Genomic DNA, 25,739 nt, shown 5'->3' with positions numbered 1-25,739 from the left:
TGTGTCTTGACAAGGTAAGCCCAGTGTTTTGAATTGGTGACCTCAGTGTTCCAGGTTGATTTATCCACTGTGCCACCACGAGTCAGGCAATACTCTTCTTTAATAACACATTTAAAGTATTAAAGTAGACAATTTTTAAATGATTATATGTATCATAAAAAGACTAGGAGGGCAGGCTGCAAACAGTGTATATTTACCAGGGAATGGAACTGACAGTGGTGGGACTTTTATTTCCTAAGTTTTTATAGTCACTTGTTTTTTCTTCCCTTAAAAAACTTTTCCAACCTTAGCCGGGACATCCACACACATGTCCCCGGTTCAATTCCCGTTCAGGGCACACGGGAGAAGCCCCCATCTGCTTCTTCGCTCCACCCCCTCTCCCTCTTCCCTTCCTGCAGCCATGTTGATTGCAGCGAGTTGGTACCCCCCCCCCCAATGAAGATGGCTCTATGGCCTCAGGCTCAGGCGCTAAGAGCCAGGGCTCCAGATGGGCAGAGCATCACCCCCTGGGCGTGCCAGGTGGATCCTGGTTGGGGCGCATGCAGGAGTCTGTCTGCCTCCACTCCTCTCACTGAATTAAAAAATTTTTATTCCTACATTTGTTTTTGTTTTTTTAAGATGAGAGTAAAAAACAATTAAATTTCCCCCCTATTGTTTATCTTTTGAACATTGGTGGATCTCAATTATCAGGCTTATTACACAAACCATTTCCAGACACACACATAAAGATGCATCACCGACCCTTTGTCTTCTCATTCAGATCACCTGTTAAACAATAACTGCAAGGTCTTTGTTTACTGGCTACTGTACCTTCAGTGCAACACCACCTGTTCAATGAAAGCATTTGGCACAAACTGGCAAATGAGTAAGTGAAGAATATATACTTTCTTCTTTACAATTTTTAAAAATACTGATATATTCTTATATTGTTTCAAATTAGAATATATGTTAAAGCCTGACCAGGCAGTGGCACAGTGGACAGAGCATCAGAATGGGATGCAGAGGACCGAGGTTTGTAACTGCAAGGTCGCCAGCTTGGGCTCACCAGCTTGAGCGCGGGATCATAGACATGACCCCATGGTCACTGGCTTGAGCCCAAAAGTTGCTGGCTTGAGCCCAAGGGGTCACTTGCTCTGCTGTAACCCCCAGTTGAGGCATATATGTGGAGGGATTATCTTTGCTTCAGACTTTCATACCTTTCCAAAGGTAGCTGCTATGGGTTGAATTGTCCCCTCACTCCCAAAAGATACATTAAAGTCCTAACCTCTGGTACCTCAGAATGTGATGTTATTTGGAAACAGGGTCTTTGCAGGTGTAATTACTTAAGATAAGGTCATACTACTGAGGATGGGTCACTAATCCAATATGACTGGTGTCCTTATAAAAAGACAGCTGTGTGAAGACAGGAGTTGGGCAATACATATACAAGCCATGGGACGCCAAAGCCTGTCAGGAAACCAGAAGCTAGGAAGGATTCCGCTCTGGGTCTCAGAGGGAACGTGACCCTGCTGACAGCTTGGTTCTGGACGGCTAGCCTGCAAAACCGAGAGACAATACACTTCTGTTGTTTTAAGTCACTCAGTTTATGGCACTTTTTTATGCAGCCTGTGGAAACCAACACAGTGGCCTTGACTTTGAATTCTTACAAATCATGTGGGAGGAGGAAATAGGCACCTGAATGTCACGACCTACAGGTTTTCAATGCTGTCCCAGTTTTTTTTATGATAATGGCAAATATTTCCAAGAACATGCTCAGTCAACACAGGAATGCTAGAAAAGCAAAACAGATAACTAAAATTTTAATATGCTGAGGTACTGACATAAAAAATTTTAAATCAATGTTACAACATTGGTTTTCAAAAATTAACATTTATGATTATAGTAAAATAAAGTTTTGCAACATTAAATTCCTTAATGCTTCACTTCAGTATTAACCTAAATCTTTACAGCCTATCAAAAAAATTATTTCTTCTTTATTTTTTTATTTTATTTATTCATTTTTAGAGAGGAGAGAGAGAGAGAGGGAGAGAGAGAGAGACAGACAGGGGGGAGGAGCTGGAAGCATCAACTCCCATATGTGCCTTGACCAGGCAAGCCCAGGGTTTCGAACCGGCGACCTCAGCATTTCTAGGTCGACGCTTTATCCACTGCGCCACCACAGGTCAGGCTATTTCTTCTTTTCTTTAAAGCATCAGTGCTCTTAAGTGAAATACTAACATGAGGCCCCCATATATAATACAGAACTGAAGCTATTCTAACTGGGGGGCTCACAGAGGGGTCCTCACACTTCCCTACGTGTCCCTCTTAAGACTCTGAGGGCCCTAAGCATAGTCTGAGAAACCACGGTATTAAAATACTAACAATAAACACTAAATAAGATTTCATCAACAAAGAAAAACTAGGAGGTTCATTCAGTAACCAACATTTTTTTAACTCTCTGTTTTTCCATTTTTTCCTGTGGTTTCACTTTAGAAAATTCTTTGAACATCAATTGTTTGGATGGTAGCTATACTAAACAGAAACTGTATTTCTACGTACACCTGGGAAATTATAAGATAGACGCTGCTTAATAGGATCCAATGAGTTTTGAAAAAACTTAAAGCAGTTTATGGTTCACAATAATAAAAATAAAACATTTCTCATGAACAAAGCCCCAACAGCAAGATAACTCCTGGGAAGAAGAAGCATCCCAGTAAAGGAAAGGGGCATTTTAAGTAAATGTAACGTTATGGGCCCTGAGGATAACTGTCCCAACAGGAGAGAAAAGGCAACAACATTCACACAGTCCTTCTGCGTGATGGAATGTGCACGGGAACAGCTGGGCTGTGGAGATACGTGCACATGATACTGACTAAAAATGCCAAGGCCATGTTGGGCCCGTGGGCACAGGACCACATGGAAACATCTGCTCATGGCTACGTGTGGCTGGAGTTATTAACAGCACAAAAGAGAAGGTCATGAGACGCATGGCCTTTTAGTTAGCTGGCTGGGCTTGCTCACTATGGGCCTTTCCTTGAGACTTATTCTAGGTACTTTATTCGTCTCACAAACATTTCTCTAGATTTTACACACTATTGTAGTGCAGTGCTTATAATGTGCCAGACTCTGTTCTAAGTACTATACAAATATTAACTCATTTAATCCTTATAACAATCCTATGAGGTAGGTACTATTATTGTCCCTTTACAGATGAGGAAATGGGCATAGAGAAATTAAGTAACTTGCCTAAGATCAGCAGGCCTAAAAAATGCTGATCTTGGGTTCAAACCCCTTTCAAGGGAAAAAAGATGACACCTTTGACAAGGAAGAGAAATTTGTCCTAGAAAATCTTAGAACCTGGCCTGAATAAAAAAGGAAAAACCAATCCTCTACAGCACCAGAATCAAGATGTTTTCAACACCAGAAATAATACTCTACTTGTTCTTACACCGGAGGATATGATCTTTAAATTACTTTTAATTTCAACAAAATAAATTGTACACAGATGAATACAGGATTTCTTCCATTCTTAGTAAAGGCCCTTAGTAAATTTGGATTATTTTCTGAAATGCTGGCAGTGAAATCATACTGCTTTAACACTGCATACCAGCTTAACCAACTAGAAGCTGATTCAGGAAGCATGGCTTCTCTATCATAGAGGCTAACATAAAAAAAGACAGTATATAAATATTAAGTTTGATATAAAAAAAGTGGCTTCCAATAAGGTTTAAGAATAACCTTGTACATCCCAATTCATTACTTTATCATACTCTTGAATTCTTTGCTTTATGTGAGAAAGTTTATTCTTTAGATAGTCACAGCGTTCTTTTTTTTCCAGAAATGTAGGATCCTGGAAAAGAAAAGCAGTTGTTACATCGGCCCCTGCTTCCTCAGCCACGAACACAGAACACCCCCCACCCGGAAATGACCCTCCTGGTAGATCTTCCTGCAGCAGGGTGCAAAAGCTCCCGAGGATGCAAACTAGTTAAGTTCTCTGCAAGAGTTTAATAAACTTTGCTATTTTAGAATACTTTTAGGTTCACAGCAAAGTTGAGGAGTGCAACAAGCTGAGGTACCTTTAACTTTAGTAATTTAAAAATATGTAAAAAGTAAAGTATATGATGGAGTTAGAAAGATGTAATATAACTTCATCTTTTTGAAGGGAATGTGGGTGATAAGTTCTCTATCAGTTGCTAAATTAGGACACAGCAGAATGTAACCGGAACAGAAAGGAGAAGAAAAGTGTCTGGCAGGCACAGCTGCTCCCTAACAAGTAGCATCTTAAGAAATACAGAAAAAGTACTTTAGCAAAAGGAAAAAAAAAAATCTACAGCCTGTCAGTTTTCTCCATTGTATCTGGATAAGAATATATGTTGAAGAAGAAAATGGTTTTACTTACCTTCTTTTTTTTCTTAAATTCTTCATGGATTCTTGAAATTCTCTCATGTTCCTAGAAACAGTATATTGTATACTTGAATTGAAACAGTTGAATTTGCTCACATCATATCTCAAGAATGTCTCAAAGCACACTGGGAATTAGAATAGAAAACACTTTTTACCTAAGACTACCATGACAAAAATCCATGAAATGATAAAATCCAATCACTGGGCAAACATTTAAGGACTTACCATATTTCCCCATGCATAAGACACACCTTAATTTTGGGGCCCGAAATTTGAAGAAAAAAAAAGTATTACATAAAGTTTCTGAACTCAACTTTTATTCACCATAAAATTCATACAACTCCTCATCACTGTCAATACTCATCCATTAGCTTGCTTAATCCTCAGTTCCATCTATGGCATTTGAAATGTCATACTTCTTTCTTTCTTTTTTTTTTTTTTTACAGAGGCAGAGATAGACAGGGACAGACAGACAGGAACGGAGAGAGATGAGAAGCATCAATCATCAGTTTCTCGTTGCGCGTTGCGACTTCTTAGTTGTTCATTGATTGCTTTCTCACATGTGCCTTGACCGTGGGCCTTCAGCGGACCGAGTAACCCCCTGCTGGAGCTAGCGACCTTGGGTCCAAGCTGGTGAGCTCTTTGCTCAAGCCAGATGAGCCTGCGCTCAAGCTGGCGACCTCGGGGACTCGAACCTGGGTCCTTCCGCATCCCAGTCTGACGCTCTATCCACTGCGCCACCACCTGGTCAGGCGAAATGTCATACTTCTTAAATGACTTGACAATGATCTCAATCTTGATATTATCCCAGGATCTTTTCACCCATGTACAAACTTCTAGAATTGGTTTCTTCACTCTTCCTGCTGGTGTCAAATTGTCCCCAGAAGACTTCATCCATGGGTTCCATTTGTCTCTCATGGCAGCTTTGAAGGGTTTGTTAATGCCAACATCAAGTGGTTGGAGCTGGATGTCAAGCCTCTAGGTATGATAGCAATTTTGTTTTCTGCTCTGCAGCAATCTTCTTTGTGTGCCCTGAAGTGATCAAGCACCAATAGGGCAGGTTTGCGTAAGAGCCCACCTGGTCTCCTTCTCCAAACCTTCTCAAACCAGATCTTCATCCCATCTTGATCCATCCAAACCTTGTCATGAACATGGACAATCACTCCTCAAGGAATTTCTTCTTTTGTGTTTGAAAATCAGCATAGGAGGCAGCTTGGTTCGGTCAGCACAACAAGCTAGAACAACTGTATAATCGCTCTTTTCATGTCCACTTGTCTTCACAGCTACAGTTTCACCCCCTTCTTATCAACAGTTCTGTTACTTGGGACATCAAACTGAAGGGGGACTTCATCCATATTTGCAATCTGTCCCAACTCAAACTGATGTGTCTTTCAACAGTGAATGACAAAGAATGAAATTCAAGGACCTGCTCATAGCTTTCAGGCATCTTTTGGGCAAGTCTGGTGTGTGTACACATGCTTAGTCCATTTTGTTTCATGAGCCTGAAGCACCAATTGTGTCCTCCTTTGAAATCAGTAACTTCTTTTTCATCAGCAATTCTTCTTGCCTCATGCTGAACCATCTTTCTGGACACAGGAATTCCAATTGCCCTTTGCTCTTCCATCCATATCTTCAATTCCCTCTCTAAATCAGGCCATTTTGCTGACTTACCTCTCATGGCCTTCTTCTGCCGTGGCGTTTTCAGTAGGGTTTCTTCTTCCAGTAGTCAGTCTCAGATTGATTTCTCAGTTGGAGGAGGACCAAATTTACGTTCAGCAACACGATTTCCATTCACTTTTTCAAACTGGATCACTTTTAACTTGAATTCAGCACTGTACGAAAATCTTTTCTGAGCCATTTCAGGGAAGAACATGGCAAAACGTAACCTACTATAATATATCGGTAACAAGTGTGAAACAATGAGTGCAAAGACAACAAGTGCAAAAAAGCGAGAAATGCAAGTAAAAAAACTACAGCCATTGTATAAGATGCACCCAGTTTTTAGAACCCAAGATTTTTGGAAAACGTGCGTCTTATACATGGGGAAGTATGGTACTATCTGCCAGGCACTGGGATTGAGGGTTGAACAGAGAGAAAGGGTCTGCTTAACTGATACCAGAACCTAGTCCCAGTGCCACTGCTTGCTAGCCATGTGACCTTGAGCAAGCTCTTCACCCTCGCTAAGATTCAGTATCTTGGCCCTGGCATGTTGGCTCAGAAGTAAAGCACCGGCCCCAGCGTGTGGATGTCCCAGGTTCGATTTCTGGTCAGGGCACACAGAAGGAGCGACAATCTGCTTCTCTATCCTTCCCTCTTCTCATCCTGTTTCTTTCACTTCTCCTCCCACAGCCATGGTTAAATTGACTCAAGAGAGTTGGCCCTGGGCACTGAGGATGGCTCCATGGCCTACCCCTCAGGTGCTAAAATATGGCTCTGGTTGCAATGGAGCATCAGCTCCAGATGGGTAGAGCATCACCCCCTAGTGGGCTTGCCAGGTGGATCCTGGTCCTGGCGCATGCAGGAGTCTGTCTCTCTGTCTCTCCTCCTCTCACTAAAATAAAATAATAACCATAACTACCTCATAGGGTTGTAAGAAGGTTCACTTATTTGAAATGTTCCTTGCAAAGTGCTGGGAACATTACATTAGCTATTATTAGCTATTATTAAGCATCATTTTCATCCCCAATGGGAAGTTCTTTTCCATGTTAGTAGGTATTGGGACTAAGAAGTTGAGACTATTCACCTTTATGAAAAGAACTAATATAATGTTCGTTCTAAGTTTACTCTAAGTTTTGTAATAAATATGCAATTTGTTAAGGGGTTGAATGGTCTACCTAAGAGGAACAGATAACTAGATCATTGCTTTTATTTAGCCATAAAACCTGAGCTATAGAGTCTGTCAGATACTGTAAATCTAATGCATAAGAAATAAAATGTAATGATTTCTAGTTCTGAAAGCTTCCCCCGAAAATGTTTTCTATCACTTACCCACATCCATTTCCCAATACATTTTAATTCATCAATGTCTTTTACAGACTATGCTCATGAGGACTGTTTGCGTTCTGACGGCTGCCAGTGGAGAGATGAGCCTGGCGATGCAGCTGCCATCTACATAGACAAGGGCTGGGCTGGGAAACGCTAGCTGCCTGGGGCCAGGGCTGCCCTGCTGGAGAGGGACCCACAGACAGAGCAGTCAAACCTATTTTATACTCAGGGAGAGAAGCTGAATTTAAAAGGGTAAGGACCAGCTTTCCGCTCCTCCTCCACCTTCTCTCTCTCTCCTCTCTCTAAAATCAATAAATAAAATCTAAAAAAAAAAATACATTTTCAAAAATTTTAGCATGTTTAAATAAAAGGGTTAGGACCAGAGGAATGGTGCAACATTCCAATATTATGGGCTTAGAAAAGTCATGTGATTGTTTATTTTCTCAAGGGCCACAACCAGGTTTGTGAGAGAATAGGGCCCAGTGGGCTCTGAAACAACAGCTTCCTGGAAATGTGCTGGAAAATGAATGAGCCTTACTGGCAGACTCCTGCCCAAGGCAAAACTCTGCCTGTGGCCAAAGAGAAGTTAACACTTGTGATACAATTAATATTTCTACTTTAGATAAGGACTGGAGGAGACTTACTTGCCACACCATATTAAAAACCAGAGGAAATGACTACTGTTGATAATTGTGGAAATGTCATGGGAGGACTCAGTCTCTCAGCCGCAGCTGCAATCAGAACCCTCTCAGCCCCAACTGCAGACCCACACATCTGAGTCCTTGCCCAGTCTTACCAAGCCCGTCAGCCAGAGACCAGCGGGTCTAGGCTCAGAGGCTACCCGACAGGTCAGGTTTCTCAGCACCCTATCTGCTTGCTCTTCTCAGCCTGTGCTGGCCCAGATTCCTGGGGCCTGCTCCTTCCTTCCTGAACCCCTTTGAGGGCCTGTAACAGAGCGACAGGCCTTTCATGACCCTGTGGACCTTGCTTGTTTTCCAAACGGTACTAATTGACCCTTGACCTACAGTTCTGGCTGGACTTTTCCTGATTCCTGGTACCAGTGTCACTTAGCCAACACTATATCATTGCTCTATGATTGGGAAAATGTCACTGATCTCCACATTTGTCCTAATTATAACTGATGTAAATGTATCCTTAAAAGTCTGTGGTTAAAACAAAGATGCCCGAATTATATGGGAAAAAAAAATGTGTGTGTGTGTGTGTGTGTATAAAACGTATATATATTATACATATATACATTAATGTTTCTGACATTTTTTTTTTTTTTTTCATTTTTCCGAAGCTGGAACAGGGAGGCAGTCAGACAGACTCCCGCATGCGCCTGGCCGGGATCCACCCGGCATGCCCACCAGGGGGGAATGCTCTGCCCCTCTGGGGCGTCGCTCTGTCGCATCCAGAGCCATTCTAGTGCCTGAGGCAGAGGCCACAGAGCCATCCTCAGTGCCCGGACCATCTCTGCTCCAATGGAGCCTGGGCTGAGGGAGGGGAAGAGAGAGACAGAGAGGAAGGAGAGGGGGAAGGGTGGAGAAGCAGATGGGTGCTTCTCCTGTGTGCCCTGGCCGGGAATCAAACCCGGGACTCCTGCACGCCAGGCCGATGCTCTACCACTGAGCCAACCAGCCAGGGCCATTATTATTATTTTTAACAGGACAGAGGTCTTTTATTTTTTTACACTGATGCCATGAACTCACAGGGAGGGGTGCCAGCCGCTCAGACTCCTTCCCGCTGGTTCTCACAAAGAGCTTCTCTGGGCGGAGCAGGCTGACGCTTCAGTTGGACCCAGGTAGCTTTCCCTTTGGCTTTCTCCTCTTTCTGATCATTTCCCTTCACATGTCAGGAAGCTATCTCAGTGCTTGATACGCTCAATACGTACTTTAATTCTCTTGGCAAGAATCTTGCCCTTAACGTGCTTGTTCACAGCAGTGCCCACTGCACGCTGGGTGACATTGCGGACTCCCCCAGTTTGCCATGGGAACATAGTGGGGCATTCCCGTTTGAACAATGTGCATCTCCTTGATGTCCACAACATCACCTTTCTTGTAGATTCGCACATATGTGGCCAAAGGAACAGCGCCATGTTTTCTAAAAGGCCCAGAGAGCAGATAGTGGTGCTTCTTCTCTGTCCCTTTCTGTTGGTCACTTTGGTGGTTCCAGCCAAAAGGAACTTTACATGCCGTATGAACTCTTAAAATTTTAATTATACAAGTAATAGTTAAGATTAATATATTCTTGGCCATGGCCAGTTGCCTCAGTGGTAGAGCATGGCATGTGGAAGTCCCGGGTTCGATTCCCAGTCAGGGCACACAGAAGAAGTGCCAATCTGCTTCTCCACCCCTCCCCCTTTCCTTCCTCTCTCTCTCTCTCTCTTCCCCTCCCGCAGCCAAGGCTCCACTGGAGCAAAGTTGGCCCGGGCACTGAGGATGGCTCCATAGCCTTCACCTCAGGTGCTAGAATGCCTCCTGCTGCAACAGAGCAATGCCCCAGATGGTCAGAGCATTGCCCCCTAGTGGGCATGCCGGGTGGATCCCAGTCAGGTGCATGCGGGAGTCTGTCTCTCTGTCTCCCTGCTTCTCACTTCAGAAAAATACAAAAAAAGAAAAAGATTAATATATCTTTTTAAAAAAGGATAAGATATTACACACAAATGTTCATAGCAGCATTATTCTAATAGCCAACCAGTGGAAACAACCCAAGTGTCCATCAACTGATAAGTGGATAAACAAAATATGGTATATCCATGTAATGGAATGTTATTATCCCACCACAAAAAGGAATAAAGTACCAATTCTTGCTACAATATAGATGAATCTGGAAATCACTAAACGAAGTGCAAGTAGCCAGACACAAAAGGTCACACATCACTGCATTTATATGAAAGGTTCAAAATAAGCAAATCTAGAGAGACACTAGTAGTTGTCAGTGGTTGGAGAGATGTGGGAATGGAGAGTAAGTGCTAATGGGTACAGGGTTTCTTTTAGGGGTAATGAAAGTGCTCCGGTCATGGGCTCACCAGCTTGAGTGTGAGATCATGACCCCACTGTCACTGGCTTGAGCCCAAAGGTCACTGGCTTGAAGTCCAAGGTCACTGGCTTGAGCAAGAGGTCACTGGCTCATCTGGAGCCCCCCCAACCCCCAGTCAAAGCATGTATGAGAAAACAACCAATGAACAAGTAAGGTGCCAAAACTATGAGTTGATGCTTCTCATCTCTCTCCCTTCCTGTCTGTCCCTGCTTGTCCCTCTCTCTGTCTCTCTTGCTAAAAACAAACAAACAAACAAACAAACAAACAAAGTGTTCTGGAAATAGAGAGTGGTGATGGTTATATGACCTTGTGAATATACTAAAGTTCACTTTAAAAAGTGTAAACTTTATGGCATGTGAATTATATTTCAATTTTAAACATACATTAGGTAAAAAATTATTTTAAAAAAATGATTTTAGCCCTGGCTGGAGAGGTTGGTTGTTTAGACTTAGAGAGTCATTCTGATATGCAAAAGTTGCGAGTTCAATCCCCAGTAAAGACACATACATGAACAGAGTGATGTCTCTCTCACTAAATGACAGATGTTTCTGTCTCTTTTTCCTCTCTTCCTTCCCCTTTCTAAAATCAATTAATCAATAAATTAAAAAAATTTTTTTTTAGAGAAGGGAAATGGAGAGAGAAAAAGAGAGAGAGAAACATCTATTTGTTGTCCCATGTATTTACGCCTTCATTGGCTGATTCTTGTATGTGCCCTGACTGGGGACTGAACCCACAACCTTGGCATAACATTCTAACCAACTGAGCTACCCAGCCAGGGCAAAAAATGATATTAAACCATTAAATAAATAGGCATTTACAGAGGAAGAAAAAAAAAACATGAGAGAAAACGCTGAAGTCCCAGGGCTGCCCCTCCTCCCTGCTGTCCTCTCCGCCATGAACACATCTCTCAGTCTGCCATATGTGCCCCATAGCTCAGGTCTATAGTTCAGATCCACTCACCATCCTTACCACTGTGCTCTTTGGGCCTGCAATGGGACCCACTCAGCTGTTTCTAACCCATGGAGAATGCTGGGCTCCTGGTGGCTCCTCTACATACTGCCTACTTCTTTGTCATTAAAACTTCCTCAAGCCTGACCAGGTGGTGGTGCAGTGGATAGAGCGTCGGACTGGGATGCGGAAGGACCCAGGTTCGAGTCCCTGAGGTCGCCAGCTTGAGCGCGGGCTCATCTGGCTTGAGCAAAGAGCTCACCAGCTTGGACCTAAGGTTGCTGGCTCCAGCAGGGGGTTACTCGGTCTGCTGAAGGCCCACGGTCAAAGCACATGTGAGAAAGCAATCAATGAACAACTAAGAAGTCGCAACGTGCAACGAGAAACTGATGATTGATGCTTCTCATCTCTCTCCGTTCCTGTCTGTCCCTGTCTATCTCTGCCTCTATATAAAAAAAAAAAAAAAAAAAAAAAATTTCCTCAAATTAGCCCTGGCCAGATAGCTCAGTTGGTTAGACTAGAGCATCGTCCCTAAGCGCAGAGGTTGCTGGTTCAATCCCTGGTCAGGAACAGAGCAATGTTCCTCTCGCTCTCTCTCTCTCCCTCTCCCTTCCTCTCTCTAAAAATCAATAAAATAAATATTTAAAATAAATAAATAAAACTTCTTCAAATTATCTTAGTTTGAGTGTGCCTATCTCTACTGGGACCCTGATTGACTCAAGTATATATCTTGGTTAAATTTATACTTTACTTAAGAAAATAACCAAGATCTGAGGTACATGCAACAAAGAAGATAAAAAGAAGGAGTGGCTTCTGACTGAATGGCATGAAGGTGTCTGGGAAAACTGTCTTTCTCCCAGGAGGAGGCCTTTCCTTCTGTTTAGTCAGTCAACCATATTCAAAATAAAGACAATCAAAGACTTCGGGGGCGGGGGGGGGGGGGGATAGAGTGGGGCATGTACTCATAGTTTACAGCTGTTTACATGGAAAATAATACAGTAATAAATAAATAATAATGCAAGAATAAATTGTGCTTTAGGTACTCACAACTTTAAACCTACTTTTACCCCACCCTGTACTGCTTAATACATGAAGGCTGAAGACATTAACTTATATAATTTGAACTGTCACTTTGACTAGTAACCTTGAAGACCTCAACTGACTCTCCTAGACACAGACAGCAGACACACATGGTCATGGCTCCTATGGCATTTCTAGGAAAGCCAGGTTTTCTCTGTTCTTGATGCTCAGAGTTCCTGGGCAGCTGCAGACACTAACCTGCTGGTTTCCCGGGTGATGGGGCAGGCTGCGCATCACCGCATCCAGCTCCTCAAACTTCCTCAGGACGGCCTGGACTTCCGCAGAGAGCTCCTTGTACTCTGAAAACTGGTCTTGGAACACAGCTTTATAGCATTCTCGTTCATCCTCCGTCTGAATCACAGGGTATTTTCTAGGGCAAAAATAATAACCGAAGTTATAACGTTTTCACTGGAACCAGCTGAATGAGAAATCAGCTTAGCTTACTCCTCACTGTGCATACTGTACCCTCAATTCAATATGCTACCTCACAGGTAACAAACAGTTCAAAGAGAAATGAGGTTAAGCAGAGAGGATTACTTGGAGACAAACAGGAAAATGAAAAGCTCAAACGCAATCTCTCAGTTTCTACTATGAAGAATGAGGTCGATACTCACGCCACGTAGTCAGGCAGCACAATAGGTTTAGGAATGTGGCCCGGGGGGATGTGTCTACTCAGCATTTCAGATTTCATTTTTGTGGCTCTCAATTCTTTGAAATTAACTTCTTGGTCTCTCTGTCTGTCACCACCGATGGCCATTTCACACTACAGTTTGGGAGAAAAAAAGGCTTTGTTTATAAAAAGCGGCAGAAGGGGAAAAAAATTGGAATTTATTCTTAAATGAAAATGAAGGGGCAAGAAGATGAAAAGTAGAGACAGTAATTGATGTGTCACTTCAGAATTACATGTTTTATAGTCACAATGTTGTTCTGACCGTTTCTGTAAGAGCTAAAGGGACTTGCACTGAGATAGGGGAGAGCACGTGACGGGTGGAGAATCCTCCAACCCCAATCACGTACACATCAAAGGGGGAGGATGAAATGGTAGATGTGAGGGTTATGTACTTTATTCATTTAGGATTTATACCCCAACTAATTGTAAAAAATATATAAAATATGGTTCAGAATAAGAAATTCAGGCAACAAAAGTAGAACAAGTCTACTTAAGAAGAATAATAAAAAATGACACCAGAACCTGAGATGAGCTAATTACAAGAAGCCAATGAGTGGGTCAGAGTGCAATACAAGTTGCATTGTCTTTGTTTTTTGTATTTTTCTTAAGTGAGAAGTGGGGAGGCAGAGAGACAGACTCCACATGTGCCAACCAGGATCCACTCAGCAAGCCCACTAGGGGGCAATGCTCTGCCCATCTGGGGTGGTTTATCCGTTGCAACTGCAGCCACTCTAGCGCCTGAGGCAGAGGCCATGGAGCCATTCTCAGTGCCCGGGCCAACTTTGCTCTAATTGGAGCCTTGGCTGCGGGAGGGGAAGAGAGAGACAGAGAGGAAGGAGATGGGGGAGGGTAGAGCAGATGGTCACTTCTGTGTGCCATGACTGGGAATTAAACCTGGGACCACCACATGCCTGGCTGATGCTCTACCACTGAGCCAACCAGCCAAGGCCGCATGTTTTGTTTTGTTTTTTTCCAAATAATTTTTTCATTTTATTTATTTTTTATTTTTATTTTTTTATTTATTCATTTTAGAGAGGAGAGAGAGAGGGAGAGAGAGAGAAGAGAGAGAGAGACAGGGGGAGGAGCTGGAAGCATCAACTCCCATATGTGCCTTGACCAGGCAAGCCCAGGGTTTCGAACCGGCAACCTCAGCATTTCCAGGTCGACGCTTTATCCACTGCGCCACCACAGGTCAGGCCCGCATGTTTTTTTTATCTGAAAGGAAAGCAAAGACTCCAGAGGAGAGGTGGTAGATGTCTCTAACTTGCCCACGTGTCCCTAACCAGTGATTCCCTGACGAGCGCTACAAGGATCCCAAAGGTGGTAGATTAAATCATCTCGTTTCTAGACTAGATAGCTTCTAGAGGATTTTTTAAAAATTCACTGGGAAACAATTTTTTTTTTTCATTTTCTGTTGCATGAGGTTTTAAAACAGTTTCTATATATTCTGCATCGCTGATTCCAAATCTGAAATCCATTTTTTGGTGCATGCACTAGTTTTTATGCCATTTCAATTTCTTTTTGTTACAGTTAATGGCATGTATTGGTTTTTAAATTGGAGTTAAAGGGCAATGACTCTTGGATTGAGCATAACCACAAGGCAATTAATGTTTTACAAATATCAATTTTACATAATTGTAGTTGTTTTTAAATGTAAAAAATTATTATCTGATAAAAACACCCTCTTATTTTAAGACTGAATCATGGCTTCTTCAAGTAGGCATAAATGTAAGAATAGTCCTGACACCTTCTGTTATATATGTAGCTGTTACACACTTCAATGTCAAAGACACAATATTTCCTCATTTGTGACACGTACATATATTGCCTATTTTCTTTTTTTTTTTTTTTCCTGAAGTTGGAAACGGGGAGGCAGTCAGACAGAATCCCGCATGCGCCCGACTGGGATCCACCCAGCACACCCACCAGGGGGCGATGCTCTGCCCATCTGGGGCATCGCTCTGTTGCAACCAGAGCCATTCTAGCGCCTGAGGCAGAGGCCACAGAGCCATCCTCAGCGCCCGGGCCAACCTTGCTCCAATGGAGCCTTGGCTGCAGGAGGGGAAGAGAGAAACAGAGAGGAAGGAGAGGGAGAGGGGTGGAGAAGCAGATGGGCGCTTCTCCTGTGTGCCCTGGCTGGGAATCGAACCCGGGACTCCTGCACGCCAGGCCAACGCTCTACCACTGAGCCAACCGGCCAGGGCCTATTTTCAAGTTCCCCTTGGCAATCAAGACAAGAATTGGGCCCCTCATATTGTGTGTCATAATTGTGAGGAAATGCTTTGTGACTGGACAAAAGGAAAATGCAAAGGAATGCCTTTTGGTATTCCCATGGTTTGGCATGAACCTAAGGACTACAGCAGTGACTGCTATTTCTGTCTGATCCATACAAAGTGCATCGGCAAGAAAAAATGGCATATGATCGCATATTCTAATATTCCTTCAGCAATACCACCTATCCCACACTCTGAGACACTCCCAGTTCCAGTTTTCAATGGTTTTATTTCTTCTAAGAACGAAGAAAGTGAACATGGTGATCAAGTGTATTTTGATAAGATGCATGAGGAAATGGTTGTAGAATCTGAAGGGTCTTCTTCTGATGCCAAGCAGTCATTAACCTCTCAGCAGTTTAGCCAACCCAAATTGAATGACTTAAAAATTGTCCTTGACTCTCTAAAGTATGAGGAGTATAACTGGATCATTTGTGTGGATCTTAAAATGGTAAATTTCGTGCTAGGACAACACAGAGGTTTCACGAAGTATCCTTGCTTTCTGTGTTTGTGGGACAGCCGAGCTCGGGAGAAACATTGGACACAGAAGGAGTGACCGAAACATGAAGCTCTGGAAGTAGGGATGCAAAATATTGTGAATGAACTTGTAGTTAATTAAAACAGGATCATTTTCCCCCCACTTCACATCAAACTTGGCTTAATGAAGCAGTTTGTTCAGGCTTTGAATAGAGAAAGTGAGTGCTTTCAACATATTATTTCTGCTTTTCCTGCCTTGTCTCTCGAGAAGATAAAAGCAGGTGTATTCGATGGACCTCAAATTTGAACCCTCATATGTGATGAAGAATTTGCCAGGAAGATGAATAAGGAGGAGAAAGCAGCATGGCAGTCTTTTGTGGCAGTTACAAAGAACTTCCTTGGATACAAAAAAGCAGAAAACTATAACTTCTAGTTCAAAGGATGCTGTTGGCTTTCCGTGACATTGAATGTAACATGAGCATTAAGATTCACTTCCTGAACAGTCACCTTGATAAGTTTCCCAAAAATCTTGGAGCTGTTAGTGATGAGCAGATTACTGCTGAAGCATAGCATCAAACAAGATTGTTCTCACAAGTACACAAATGCAAGAGCTACAAATGCAAATTTTTGCCTGAATAGAATTTAAATAAGTTTTGCGCAAATTTTATGATTAAAATAAGTGTTTTAATATGTTTTATTTCAAAATTGTAGACAAATTCTGATGCAATCATATCTTTTAGTATATTAGTGTATTTACGGCATTACATAAATTATATTTTCACAAAGATGATGCTCAAGAAGACATTCTACTTCATTATGTTAAACTAAATGTTGAAAATTTTACAATAAGGTGAAAAGCTAAAATCTTTTTTTATTTATTTATTCATTTTTTTAAGGAGGAGAGAGAGAGGGATAGAGAGAGACAGAGAGAGAGAAGAGGGGAGGAGCTGGAAGCATCAACTCCCATATGTGCCTTGACCAGGCAAGCCCAGGGTTTCGAACCGGCGACCTCTGCATTTCCAGGTCGACGCTTTATCCACTGTGCCACCACAGGTCAGGCCGAAAAGCTAAAATCTTGAATTGCAAAAAAACTGTAGCTTACAGAGAAAAACTAATGTCAGATTTGAGATCAGCACACTCGAATTAGGTAAGAACAAGTGTTTTTGTGGATGCAACAAAAATTTTGTTCCCCAGTGATTATTTTAGTGTGAGGAGGGGAGGCAGAGACAGACTCCTGCGTGCGCCCTGACTTGGATCCACCCGGCAAGTCCTCTAGGGGGTGATGCTTTGCTCTCTAGGGTCCTTGCTCCACTGCAACCGGAGCCATTTCTTAGCACCTGAGGAGGAGGCCATGGAGCCATCCTCAGTGCCCAGGGTCAACTCACTCCAATTGAGCCATGGCTGCAGGAGGGGAGGAGAAGAGAGAGGTAGATATAGAAAGAGAAGTGAGAAGAAAGTGGTAGAGAGGCAGATGGGTGCTTCTCCTGTGTGCCCTGACTGGGAATTGAACCAGGGACATCCACATGCTGGGCCAACACTCTATGACTGAGCCAACCAGCCAGGACCCTCCTAGAGGCTTTTTTAGCAAAAAAATAATAATAATAAAATAAAATAAAAAATGGTACATTCAAAAGAGAGGAAAAGAACACTAGATGAAATGGCCCAGAGAGGAAGTATAGGGGAAGGTCTTAAGAGCTAAAATAGCCAACCTAACCAGGCGATGGCACAGTGGCTAGTGCGTTGGATTGGGATACAGAGGACCTAGGTTTGAAACTCCGAGGACACTGACTTGAGCACAGGCTCATCCAGCTTGAGTGCGAGCTCATCCAGTTTGAGTGCGGGCTCACCAACTTGAGCGCAGGGTTGCTAGCTTGAGCATGGGATCATAAATATGACCCCATGGTCACTGGCTTGAGCCCAAAGGTTGCTGGCTTGAGCCCAAGGTCACTGGCTTAAGCAAGGGGTCACTTGCTCTGCTGGAGCCCCCTGGTCAAGGCACATATGAGAAAGCAATCAATGAACAACTAAAGAGCTGCAACGAAGAATTGATGCTGCTCATCTCTCTCCTTTCCTGTCCATCTGTCCCTATCTGTCCCTCTGTTTCTCTCTGTCTCTGTCACAGAAAAAAAAAAATGAGCTGAAATAGCCAAAAGAAGGACAGTAGGAGTTGAAGGCCCAGTGAACCCTGCCTAGAACAGGCAGGCAAAGATGGATGTGTAGCTTTGGGGCTGAGAAGAGTGCTCAAGACCCACTAAGCAGTGCCGGAACTTCAGTTGAGTTGGTAGGGCTGGTGAGTGCCAGGATAGAGGTTCCACTTCACAAATAATGAAGCCACGTTCAGAGAGGTTTAGTACATTCTCCAAGTACTCAACAGCTATGAGGTGGAAAAGTGCAATTAAAACCCCAAACTTGGCCCTGGCTGGTTGGCTCTTGGTAGAGTGTTGGCCTGGCGTGTGGAATTCCAGGTTTGATTCCCGGCCAGGGCACACAGGAGAAGCAGCCATCTGCTTCTCCACTCTTCCCTCTCTCCCTCTCCCCCTCCCACAGCCAAAGCTCCATTAGAGCAAAGTTGGCCTGGGCACAGAGGATGGCTCCATGGCCTCCGCCTCAGGCGCTTGAATGGCTCCGGTTGCAACTAGAGCAACGCACCAGATGGGCAGAGCATCGCCCCCTGGTGGGCATGCCAGGTGGATCTCAGTTGGGCGCATGAGGGAGTGTCTCTCTGCCTCCCCACTTCTCACTTCAGAAAATACAAAAAACCCCAAAAACCACACACACAAAAAACAAAAGAACCCAAACTTTTTGGCTCACTGATACTTTACATGAGTAACATGAGAAAACTGGTGTACTTAACTGTACGGTGTTCAATCCTAAATTTCCCTGAAGCATGATAGAAATGAGTTTGAGCTGGGCAAGGCAGGCAATGCCATATTGCTGGAGGATACGAGCTTGAGCTTGGGCATGGGAGTCCTGCTTAGGGTGGTCAGCAGCTCCCCTCCACTGCCCCTGTGGGTCCCTGGCTCTTGCTCGGTAAATTAAATTAAAACTAAACTAAGGATAGCTTGGGAGAGCCCTTACTTCATTGAAAACAAATATAAAATGAGATTTTAAAACCTTGCCAGGCAGCTTTTAAAATCCTTTGTTTCCTGATTTTCTAACTCTGAGGCTGCCTTTGAGGTTTCGTCTAACATTAGCTCATTCTAAAAACCACTAGCTCTTAACTCACCAAACAGTGCAGCCCAGATTACAGGCTCATACTCGGAGGCTGCTAACCAGCCCTAGGGGAGGGGGATGAAAAGGAGAAGCTTCAGGTGGTGCTGGGTGAAGGGAACCAGATCACCTCTGAGCAGAGCACACCCGACCACCTGCCCGAAACAGCAAGAGTGGGGAGCACAACACCCAGAGGGAAGTACTGCCTATTCTCTGCCAGCAAGGATGTCATTTCTGCATCCTAATGAGCGCGCACATGTTTAATCTTAAAAATAAATCATGATATTAAACAGCGGGGGAAACCGTTTTGGCTTAATAGCTTTCTATTTCATGGCATTCCTTTTCCAGCTTCTGTTTAACAGCCCGATTCTCACGCGGCTGGCTGAGGAAGCGGCTACCAACACCGCACAGTTGACCCTACAAATCCCGGCAGCAGCTCCAGGCAGCAAGCTCAGCTTCCTTGTCAGAGTTGTGAGTTCTGCCCAGGTTCTGACATCAGGCAGGAGCGTCCCTATGAGTCCAGAGGAGGTCTGGCTTTCTTTCTAGGTAAAGTTTTCTCAAGCAGGAACTATTCAGTTCCCTCACTTGTCCATCCCTATTTCCAAGATTTATCTTTTAATATAAAGAGGGAGTTTTAAGAAGTCAGAACATTTCTACAAAGACTATTGCATCTGCTTTAATTTTTTCGTTTGTTTTTACGCTCTTAACGTTTTCTTTGACTCTTAGGGTGAACCTCACTGATCATCAGTTCAGAAAACACTACCGAGGAAAAACTGAAACTACACGTGAGACAAAGAATCAAAGCTCCAGCGCTGGACCAGACCACTCTGACGCTTGTTAAGTTCCTGATTATAAACACAAGCCCCTGATGTGACCTTTCTTTGCTTCTAGTAAAAATTAGCTTTGTCAGGAAACATAAGAAAAACTTTACTGTGGGGCAAGAGAAAGTAGATAAGCAATGGGGTAAGTAATGTTTTGGATATAAATACTAAGTCTTTCTAATGAAAAAGGCTGAAAGAATATCCTGTTCAGTTAGAAACAGGAAGAGCTACCTATGTGTTTCAGTGTCCATTTTCCCAATTTCCAATCCTCTCTCCCTTGGAGTGTACAATGCAGTGAGGCATAGGCCCCTGGCCCCAACCCACACCGTTACTTTCGATGCCCGGATTAGATTTAGATTTTGGCTTTTCTAGTTTGGGAAAGAAATCTGCTCATCCTGACCTACGGTGGTGCAGTGGATAAAGCATCGACCTGGAGCACTGAGGTTGCTGGTTTGAAACCCTGGGCTTGCCCAATCAAAGCACATATAAGAAGCTACTAAGAGTTGATGCTTCTCGCTCGTCCCCACGCCCTTTCTCTCTTTCTCCTCAAAAAAGAAAATCAATAAATAAAATCTTCTACTCCCATATATGCCTTGACTGGGCAGGCCCAGGGTTTTGAACCGGCAACCTCAGCATTCCAGGTCGACGCTTTATCCACTGTGACACCACAGGTCAGGCTAAAATCTTTTTAAAAAAATCTGCTCAGCACTTGGGGATTTATTAGAATGTGTTTGTCTCTATTTGATCTTACTCTATGTCTATATATTATTTCTTTTCAAAATGATCTTATTTCCTTTTTATAGATTATATTTGTTAAAATATCAAAGAGATAGCCTAGTTAGTAGATAGTTACAAACAGTGACAGAAAACTCAAGTTCAGAGACAGTAATTTCCCCAGGGTCACGGAACTAGAAAGTAGCTGATCTTGTACTCAAATTCAGATTGGCCAGATCCCGAAGTTTATCTTCTCTTCATTACACTGCACTGCCTCTTCTAAGGTGGTCTGCCAGTTCCTCCCCGCTAAGGACTAGGAAGAAGCAGGTGAAGCTCGTAACCAATGAGAAGCTGGAGATCCAACCTATTCTGTAAGGTTTCTCATTGGTAAATCCAACAGGGACTTCTCGGTGAAGTCCTGAGATTCCCTCTCACAGAGGTCTGCCTGTAAAATACACCTAAATACATTGATTCACAATGATCCATCTCCCAGGGGGAAAAGCCTTCAAAAGGATGTACTGGTGTGATAGGATTTTAAAAGGAGTCTCGGGAATGAGGATTCCACCTCAGCTAAGGTGCTTCCTGACTATTCCAGGACCTATCAGGATCTGGAACCCTACAACACACCCTGGACATGCGGGGCACCAACCTTCTAGGGTGGCCTGAAAGAGCTACCGTGAGCTCCCTACAGACCTTTCTAACCCTGTCCCATGTGTGAAACCTGCTTCAGCCACATTCTCAGCAATGACGCTGACCACTTTATTCTTTGGGGCACCTTCCTTCAATTTGGACAAATCTTTTATTCTACTCTGCACTTAATCTCACTGAAATCCCACTGCCTCCAAGGGACTGACCAGGAAGCCCATAGATTCTACCCTGGCCAAGAGTGATTAACTTTGCCACAACATCACCACACTGCAGCTCAGCAAGACAGACCTGTCCAGTCTGGTGCTAAGCAGTCAATATCTGCAGTGTGCACACCACCTTTAACCCCACAAAGCAAACAGCCTTCTCTTCTGCCCCCAAGGATGTTCCAAAACATATTTCCTAATGTTAGCACTCTGACTTGCTACTCTGATATCAGATTTTGACATCACCTATTAACAAGAGGTCAGCTTTTAGGAAGTGAATTTTTTTTAGGCCCCCTTTCCATTATAAACAGTCTTTGTAATCCTGATCCTTCTTCTAAACCAGTGGAAGTCAACCTGGTCCCTACTACCCACTAGTGGGCGTTCTAGCTTTCATGGTGGGTGGTAGCAGAGCAACCAAAGTATAAATAAAAAGATAGATTTAACTATAGTAAGTTGTTTTATAAAGATTTATTCTACCAAACTTAGCGAAAATCCGACATAAAGTACTTGGTAAGTAATTATTATTATATGCTTTAACTTGCTGTAACTCTGCTTTATAAATTTTATAAAGTAAAGTTACTTCCCTACTTTATAAATCACCATTACTGTGGAACCAGTGGGCGGTTTGAAAATTTTACTACTGCCTGACCAGGCGGTGGCGCAGTGGATAGAGTGTTGGACTGGGATGCCGAGGACCCAGGTTCAAGACCCCAAGGTCGCCAGCTTGAGTGCGGGCTTATCTGGTTTGAGCAAAGCTCACCAGCTTGGACCCAAGGTCGCTGGCTCGAGCAAGGGGTTACTTGGTCTGCTGAAGGCTCACGGTCAAGGCACATATGAGAAAGCAATCAATGAACAACTAAGGTGTCACAATGAAAAACTGATGATTGATGCTTCTCGTCTCTCTCTGTTCCTATCTGTCTGTCCCTATCTCTGACTCTGTCTCTGTAAAAAAAAAAAAAAAAAAAAAGAAAAGAAAGAAAATTTTACTACTAACAGACATACAAAAGTGGGCGGTAGGTATAAAAAGGTTGACAATCCCTGTTCTAAACCAAAGTCCCTTTAAACCTGACATCTTCCAAGTAGCAAACACTATTTTAGGACTCTTATAGGGCTGTAATTCATTCCTGGTCAGGGCAGCATTTGTAACTTGCCTAGTTAGTTTCTGTGAGGGAGTAGCACTAAGCAGCGCGCCACGGCAATCCTGAGTGAGAGTGCTGGCCATGCTCTGCCACAGCCACCCTCCTGATGACTCCCAGTTGTTCAGACTCCCTTATGTCTCTGGGCTAACACTGAAAGGCAGCCCATAGGGTTAGCTAGGGAAGTTGCACTTAAATCGCAAACAAAAGGCCAGTGTTATTAATATTTAAACATCAGCCTTATATTGCTTATCTCAGTATTTGAAATGAGTAGTCATTAATTTAACTTTTTAAAAACTTAAAAAAAATTTTGAGTAGGTAATATATACACATGATATGTAATTTAGGAGGTCCAAAAGGGTACATAATGAAAGGTCTCCCTTTATCCCTGTTCCCCCAGCTCCCAGTCAGCCAGGTCCCTCCTGAAGGCAACCACCATTACTACTCTCAGGTACATCTGATATGCATATTTTAGGCAGCTTAAAAGTGAGCATTCATTTAGTTTATTCTGACCGTTAGTACCACTGAATCAGAAGAAGTCTAATGGAAATGTATATATCCTGAGAACAATAAATGTTGAATAAATGAATACCAAACTAACTAAAACTCAAGGGAACCAGGAAGTTAAAGTATAAAACAAACAAAAAGCCACACACACACAAGGTACAGCAATATCTCTCTAAACAGTGGTTAAAGTATATGGGTTCATAATACTAGGTCGACACTGCCTTATTAGAAACTCTTCAATACCAGTCTCACTTGTTCCATGGCTGGTCAGTCAGGACGGGTCAGAGTATGTCTTGATTTCTAAAGATTTATGAATATCCAAAATAATTCTAGGAAAGCTGTTAAGCCTTGTCAGCTGCAATTCAGATGACTTTACATACATGTCAAAAATAATTTAATACAACTGACTCTTTAAAAAACTATTGCTGGTTACAGATCTCTAATGGCCAATTAACAGTGCTGAATTTGAGACATTATCATTCATAAATGACTTCCCAGGTGATGTCAGAGAAGTATAAATTTCTAAGCAAATTTAGCTTAATTTTATAGTTCTCAGTGCTTGTGACTCCTCTTCATACACACACACACACACATACACACACACACAAACACTCTACTAATCTTTTGCCTGTGTTTTTCTTTTCCACTGGATTTGTAAGCCCCTGGAAAATGGTATTTATATCACTGGCCCACAGCCTAACTGGCATGTTTGTTTAATGAACTAATTAATGATGATATTGATGTATTAATCACGATCCCTTGGGTAGATTGCTCACCCACTTCATAAATCTCTTATTTTAACATGAACAAACTATTTTTGGCAGGAATACCACAGAAATGATGCTGTGTTTTTCACAGTGCATCATATCAGGGGAGTATTTTCAAACAGTATTTGTGTGTTATAGAGAATAAAGTTAAAAAGAACCTGATAAAAGGCATTTTCAAAATGTATGCACTGCCCTGGCCGGTTGGCTCAGCGGTAGAGCGTCGGCCTAGCGTGCGGAGGACCCGGGTTTGATTCCCGGCCAGGGCACACAGGAGAAGCGCCCATTTGCTTCTCCACCCCTCCGCTGCGCTTTCCTCTCTGTCTCTCTCTTCCCCTCCCGCAGCCAAGGCTCCATTGGAGCAAAGATGGCCCGGGCGCTGAGGATGGCTCTATGGCCTCTGCTCCAGGCTCTAGAGTGGCTCTGGTCGCAACATGGCAACGCCCAGGATGGGCAGAGCATCGCCCCCTGGTGGGCAGAGTGTTGCCCCATGGTGGGCGTGCCGGGTGGATCCCGGTCGGGCGCATGCGGGAGTCTGTCTGACTGTCTCTCCCTGTTTCCAGCTTCAGAAAAATGAAAAAAAAAAAAAAAAAAAAAAATGTATGCACTTAACAAAGGGCTTGTACAAATTAGCAATCCAATAAAAAAACTGGGCTGGATACGACAGTGAACAGAGCAGGAAATGCAACTATGACATATGAAAAATGCTCAACCTGGCCCTGGCCGGTTGGCTCAGCGGTAGAGCGTTGGCCTGGCGTGCGGAGGACCCGGGTTCGATTCCGGCCAGGGCACACAGGAGAAGCGCCCATTTGCTTCTCCACCCCTCCGCCGCGCTTTCCTCTCTGTCTCTCTCTTCCCCTCCCGCAGCCAGGGCTCCATTGGAGCAAGGATGGCCCGGGCGCTGGGGATGGCTCTGTGGCCTCTGCCTCAGGCGCTGGAGTGGCTCTGGTCGCAACATGGCGACGCCCAGGATGGGCAGAGCATCGCCCCCTGGTGGGCAGAGCGTCGCCCCATGGTGGGCGTGCCGGGTGGATCCCGGTCGGGCGCATGCGGGAGTCTGTCTGACTGTCTCTCCCTGTTTCCAGCTTCAGAAAAAAGAAAAAAAAAAAAAAGAAAAGAAAAATGCTCAACCTGATAAGATTGAAATGCAAATTATAACTACACAAGATACTGTTTTTCACCTCTCAGAAGGATAGAAGTCAACAAATATTCTAACATATTGTGTTGGTCAGGGGGTGAGGGAGCCTATTGTTCTGTTGGTAGTGGAAATTGGTAAAATTTCTGTCAGGCAATCTGACAGTCAAAATACATGAAAAGAAGTATGCATGAGGATATTCTTACATGTATAAGGCTAGTCACCGTAGCATTTTTTTTAACAGTGAAAGATCAGAAACAACTTAAATGTTCATTTATGGTTAAATAAACTATAATATATCCATATAATGCATTACTATGTAGTTGTAAAAACAGAACGCAGAAGTTCTTTATGCACTAATAAAGAAACATCTTAGAAATATATTAAATGGAGCCTGATGCAGTGGATAGAGCATCGGACTACGATGCGGAGGACCCAGGGTCAGGACCCCAAGGTCGCCAGCCCGAGCGTGGGCTCATCTGGTTTGAGCAAAGCTCACCAGCTTGGACCCAAGGTCGCTGGCTTGAGCAAGGGGTTACTCGGTCTGCTGAAGGCCCACGGTCAAGGCACATACGAGAAAGCAATCAATGAACAACTAAGGTATCACAACGAAAAACTGATGATTGATGCTTCTCATCTCTCTCCATTCCTGTCTGTCTGTCCCTATCTATCCCTCTCTCTGACTCTCTCTCTGTCTCTGTAAAAAACAACAACAACAACAACAAAAAAGAGAAATATATTAAGTG

General features: G+C 43.4%; 1 protein-coding gene, 1 long non-coding RNA gene and 1 pseudogene across 6 annotated transcripts in view; 1 reads left to right on the top strand and 2 right to left on the bottom strand.

The window, feature by feature from the left end:
* The window catches only part of LOC136400362 (uncharacterized), a 43,354-nt gene extending 39,398 nt beyond the window's left edge, over positions 1–3,956 (top strand). Inside the window, exon 3 of the long non-coding RNA XR_010750287.1 lies at positions 3,818–3,956. This is a non-coding gene — a long non-coding RNA (uncharacterized lncRNA). The remainder of the gene's footprint in view (positions 1–3,817) is intronic.
* MARVELD2 (MARVEL domain containing 2) overlaps positions 1,191–25,739 on the bottom strand; it is a 35,397-nt gene continuing 10,848 nt past the window's right edge. For 3 of the 5 annotated variants that reach the window (XM_066376718.1, XM_066376736.1, XM_066376728.1), the window contains exons 4-7: positions 13,053–13,201; positions 12,637–12,808; positions 4,379–4,429; positions 1,197–3,829 (exon numbers count right to left, since the gene is read on the bottom strand). In XM_066376718.1, the coding sequence (XP_066232815.1) occupies positions 3,707–3,829; positions 4,379–4,429; positions 12,637–12,808; positions 13,053–13,201 (495 nt within the window). In that variant the 3' untranslated portion in view covers positions 1,197–3,706. Of the gene's footprint in view, positions 3,830–4,378; positions 4,430–12,636; positions 12,809–13,052; positions 13,202–25,739 lie in introns of all 5 variants that reach the window. The other 2 variants (XM_066376745.1, XM_066376709.1) reach the window with 2 other exon arrangements.
* LOC136389731 (large ribosomal subunit protein eL21-like) lies at positions 6,116–12,556 on the bottom strand (annotated as a pseudogene).

This window comes from Saccopteryx leptura, chromosome 1 (assembly GCF_036850995.1).
Source record: "Saccopteryx leptura isolate mSacLep1 chromosome 1, mSacLep1_pri_phased_curated, whole genome shotgun sequence".
Taxonomy (NCBI): Eukaryota; Metazoa; Chordata; class Mammalia; order Chiroptera; family Emballonuridae; genus Saccopteryx; species Saccopteryx leptura.
This window is presented reverse-complemented; position numbering and strand designations above follow the sequence as displayed.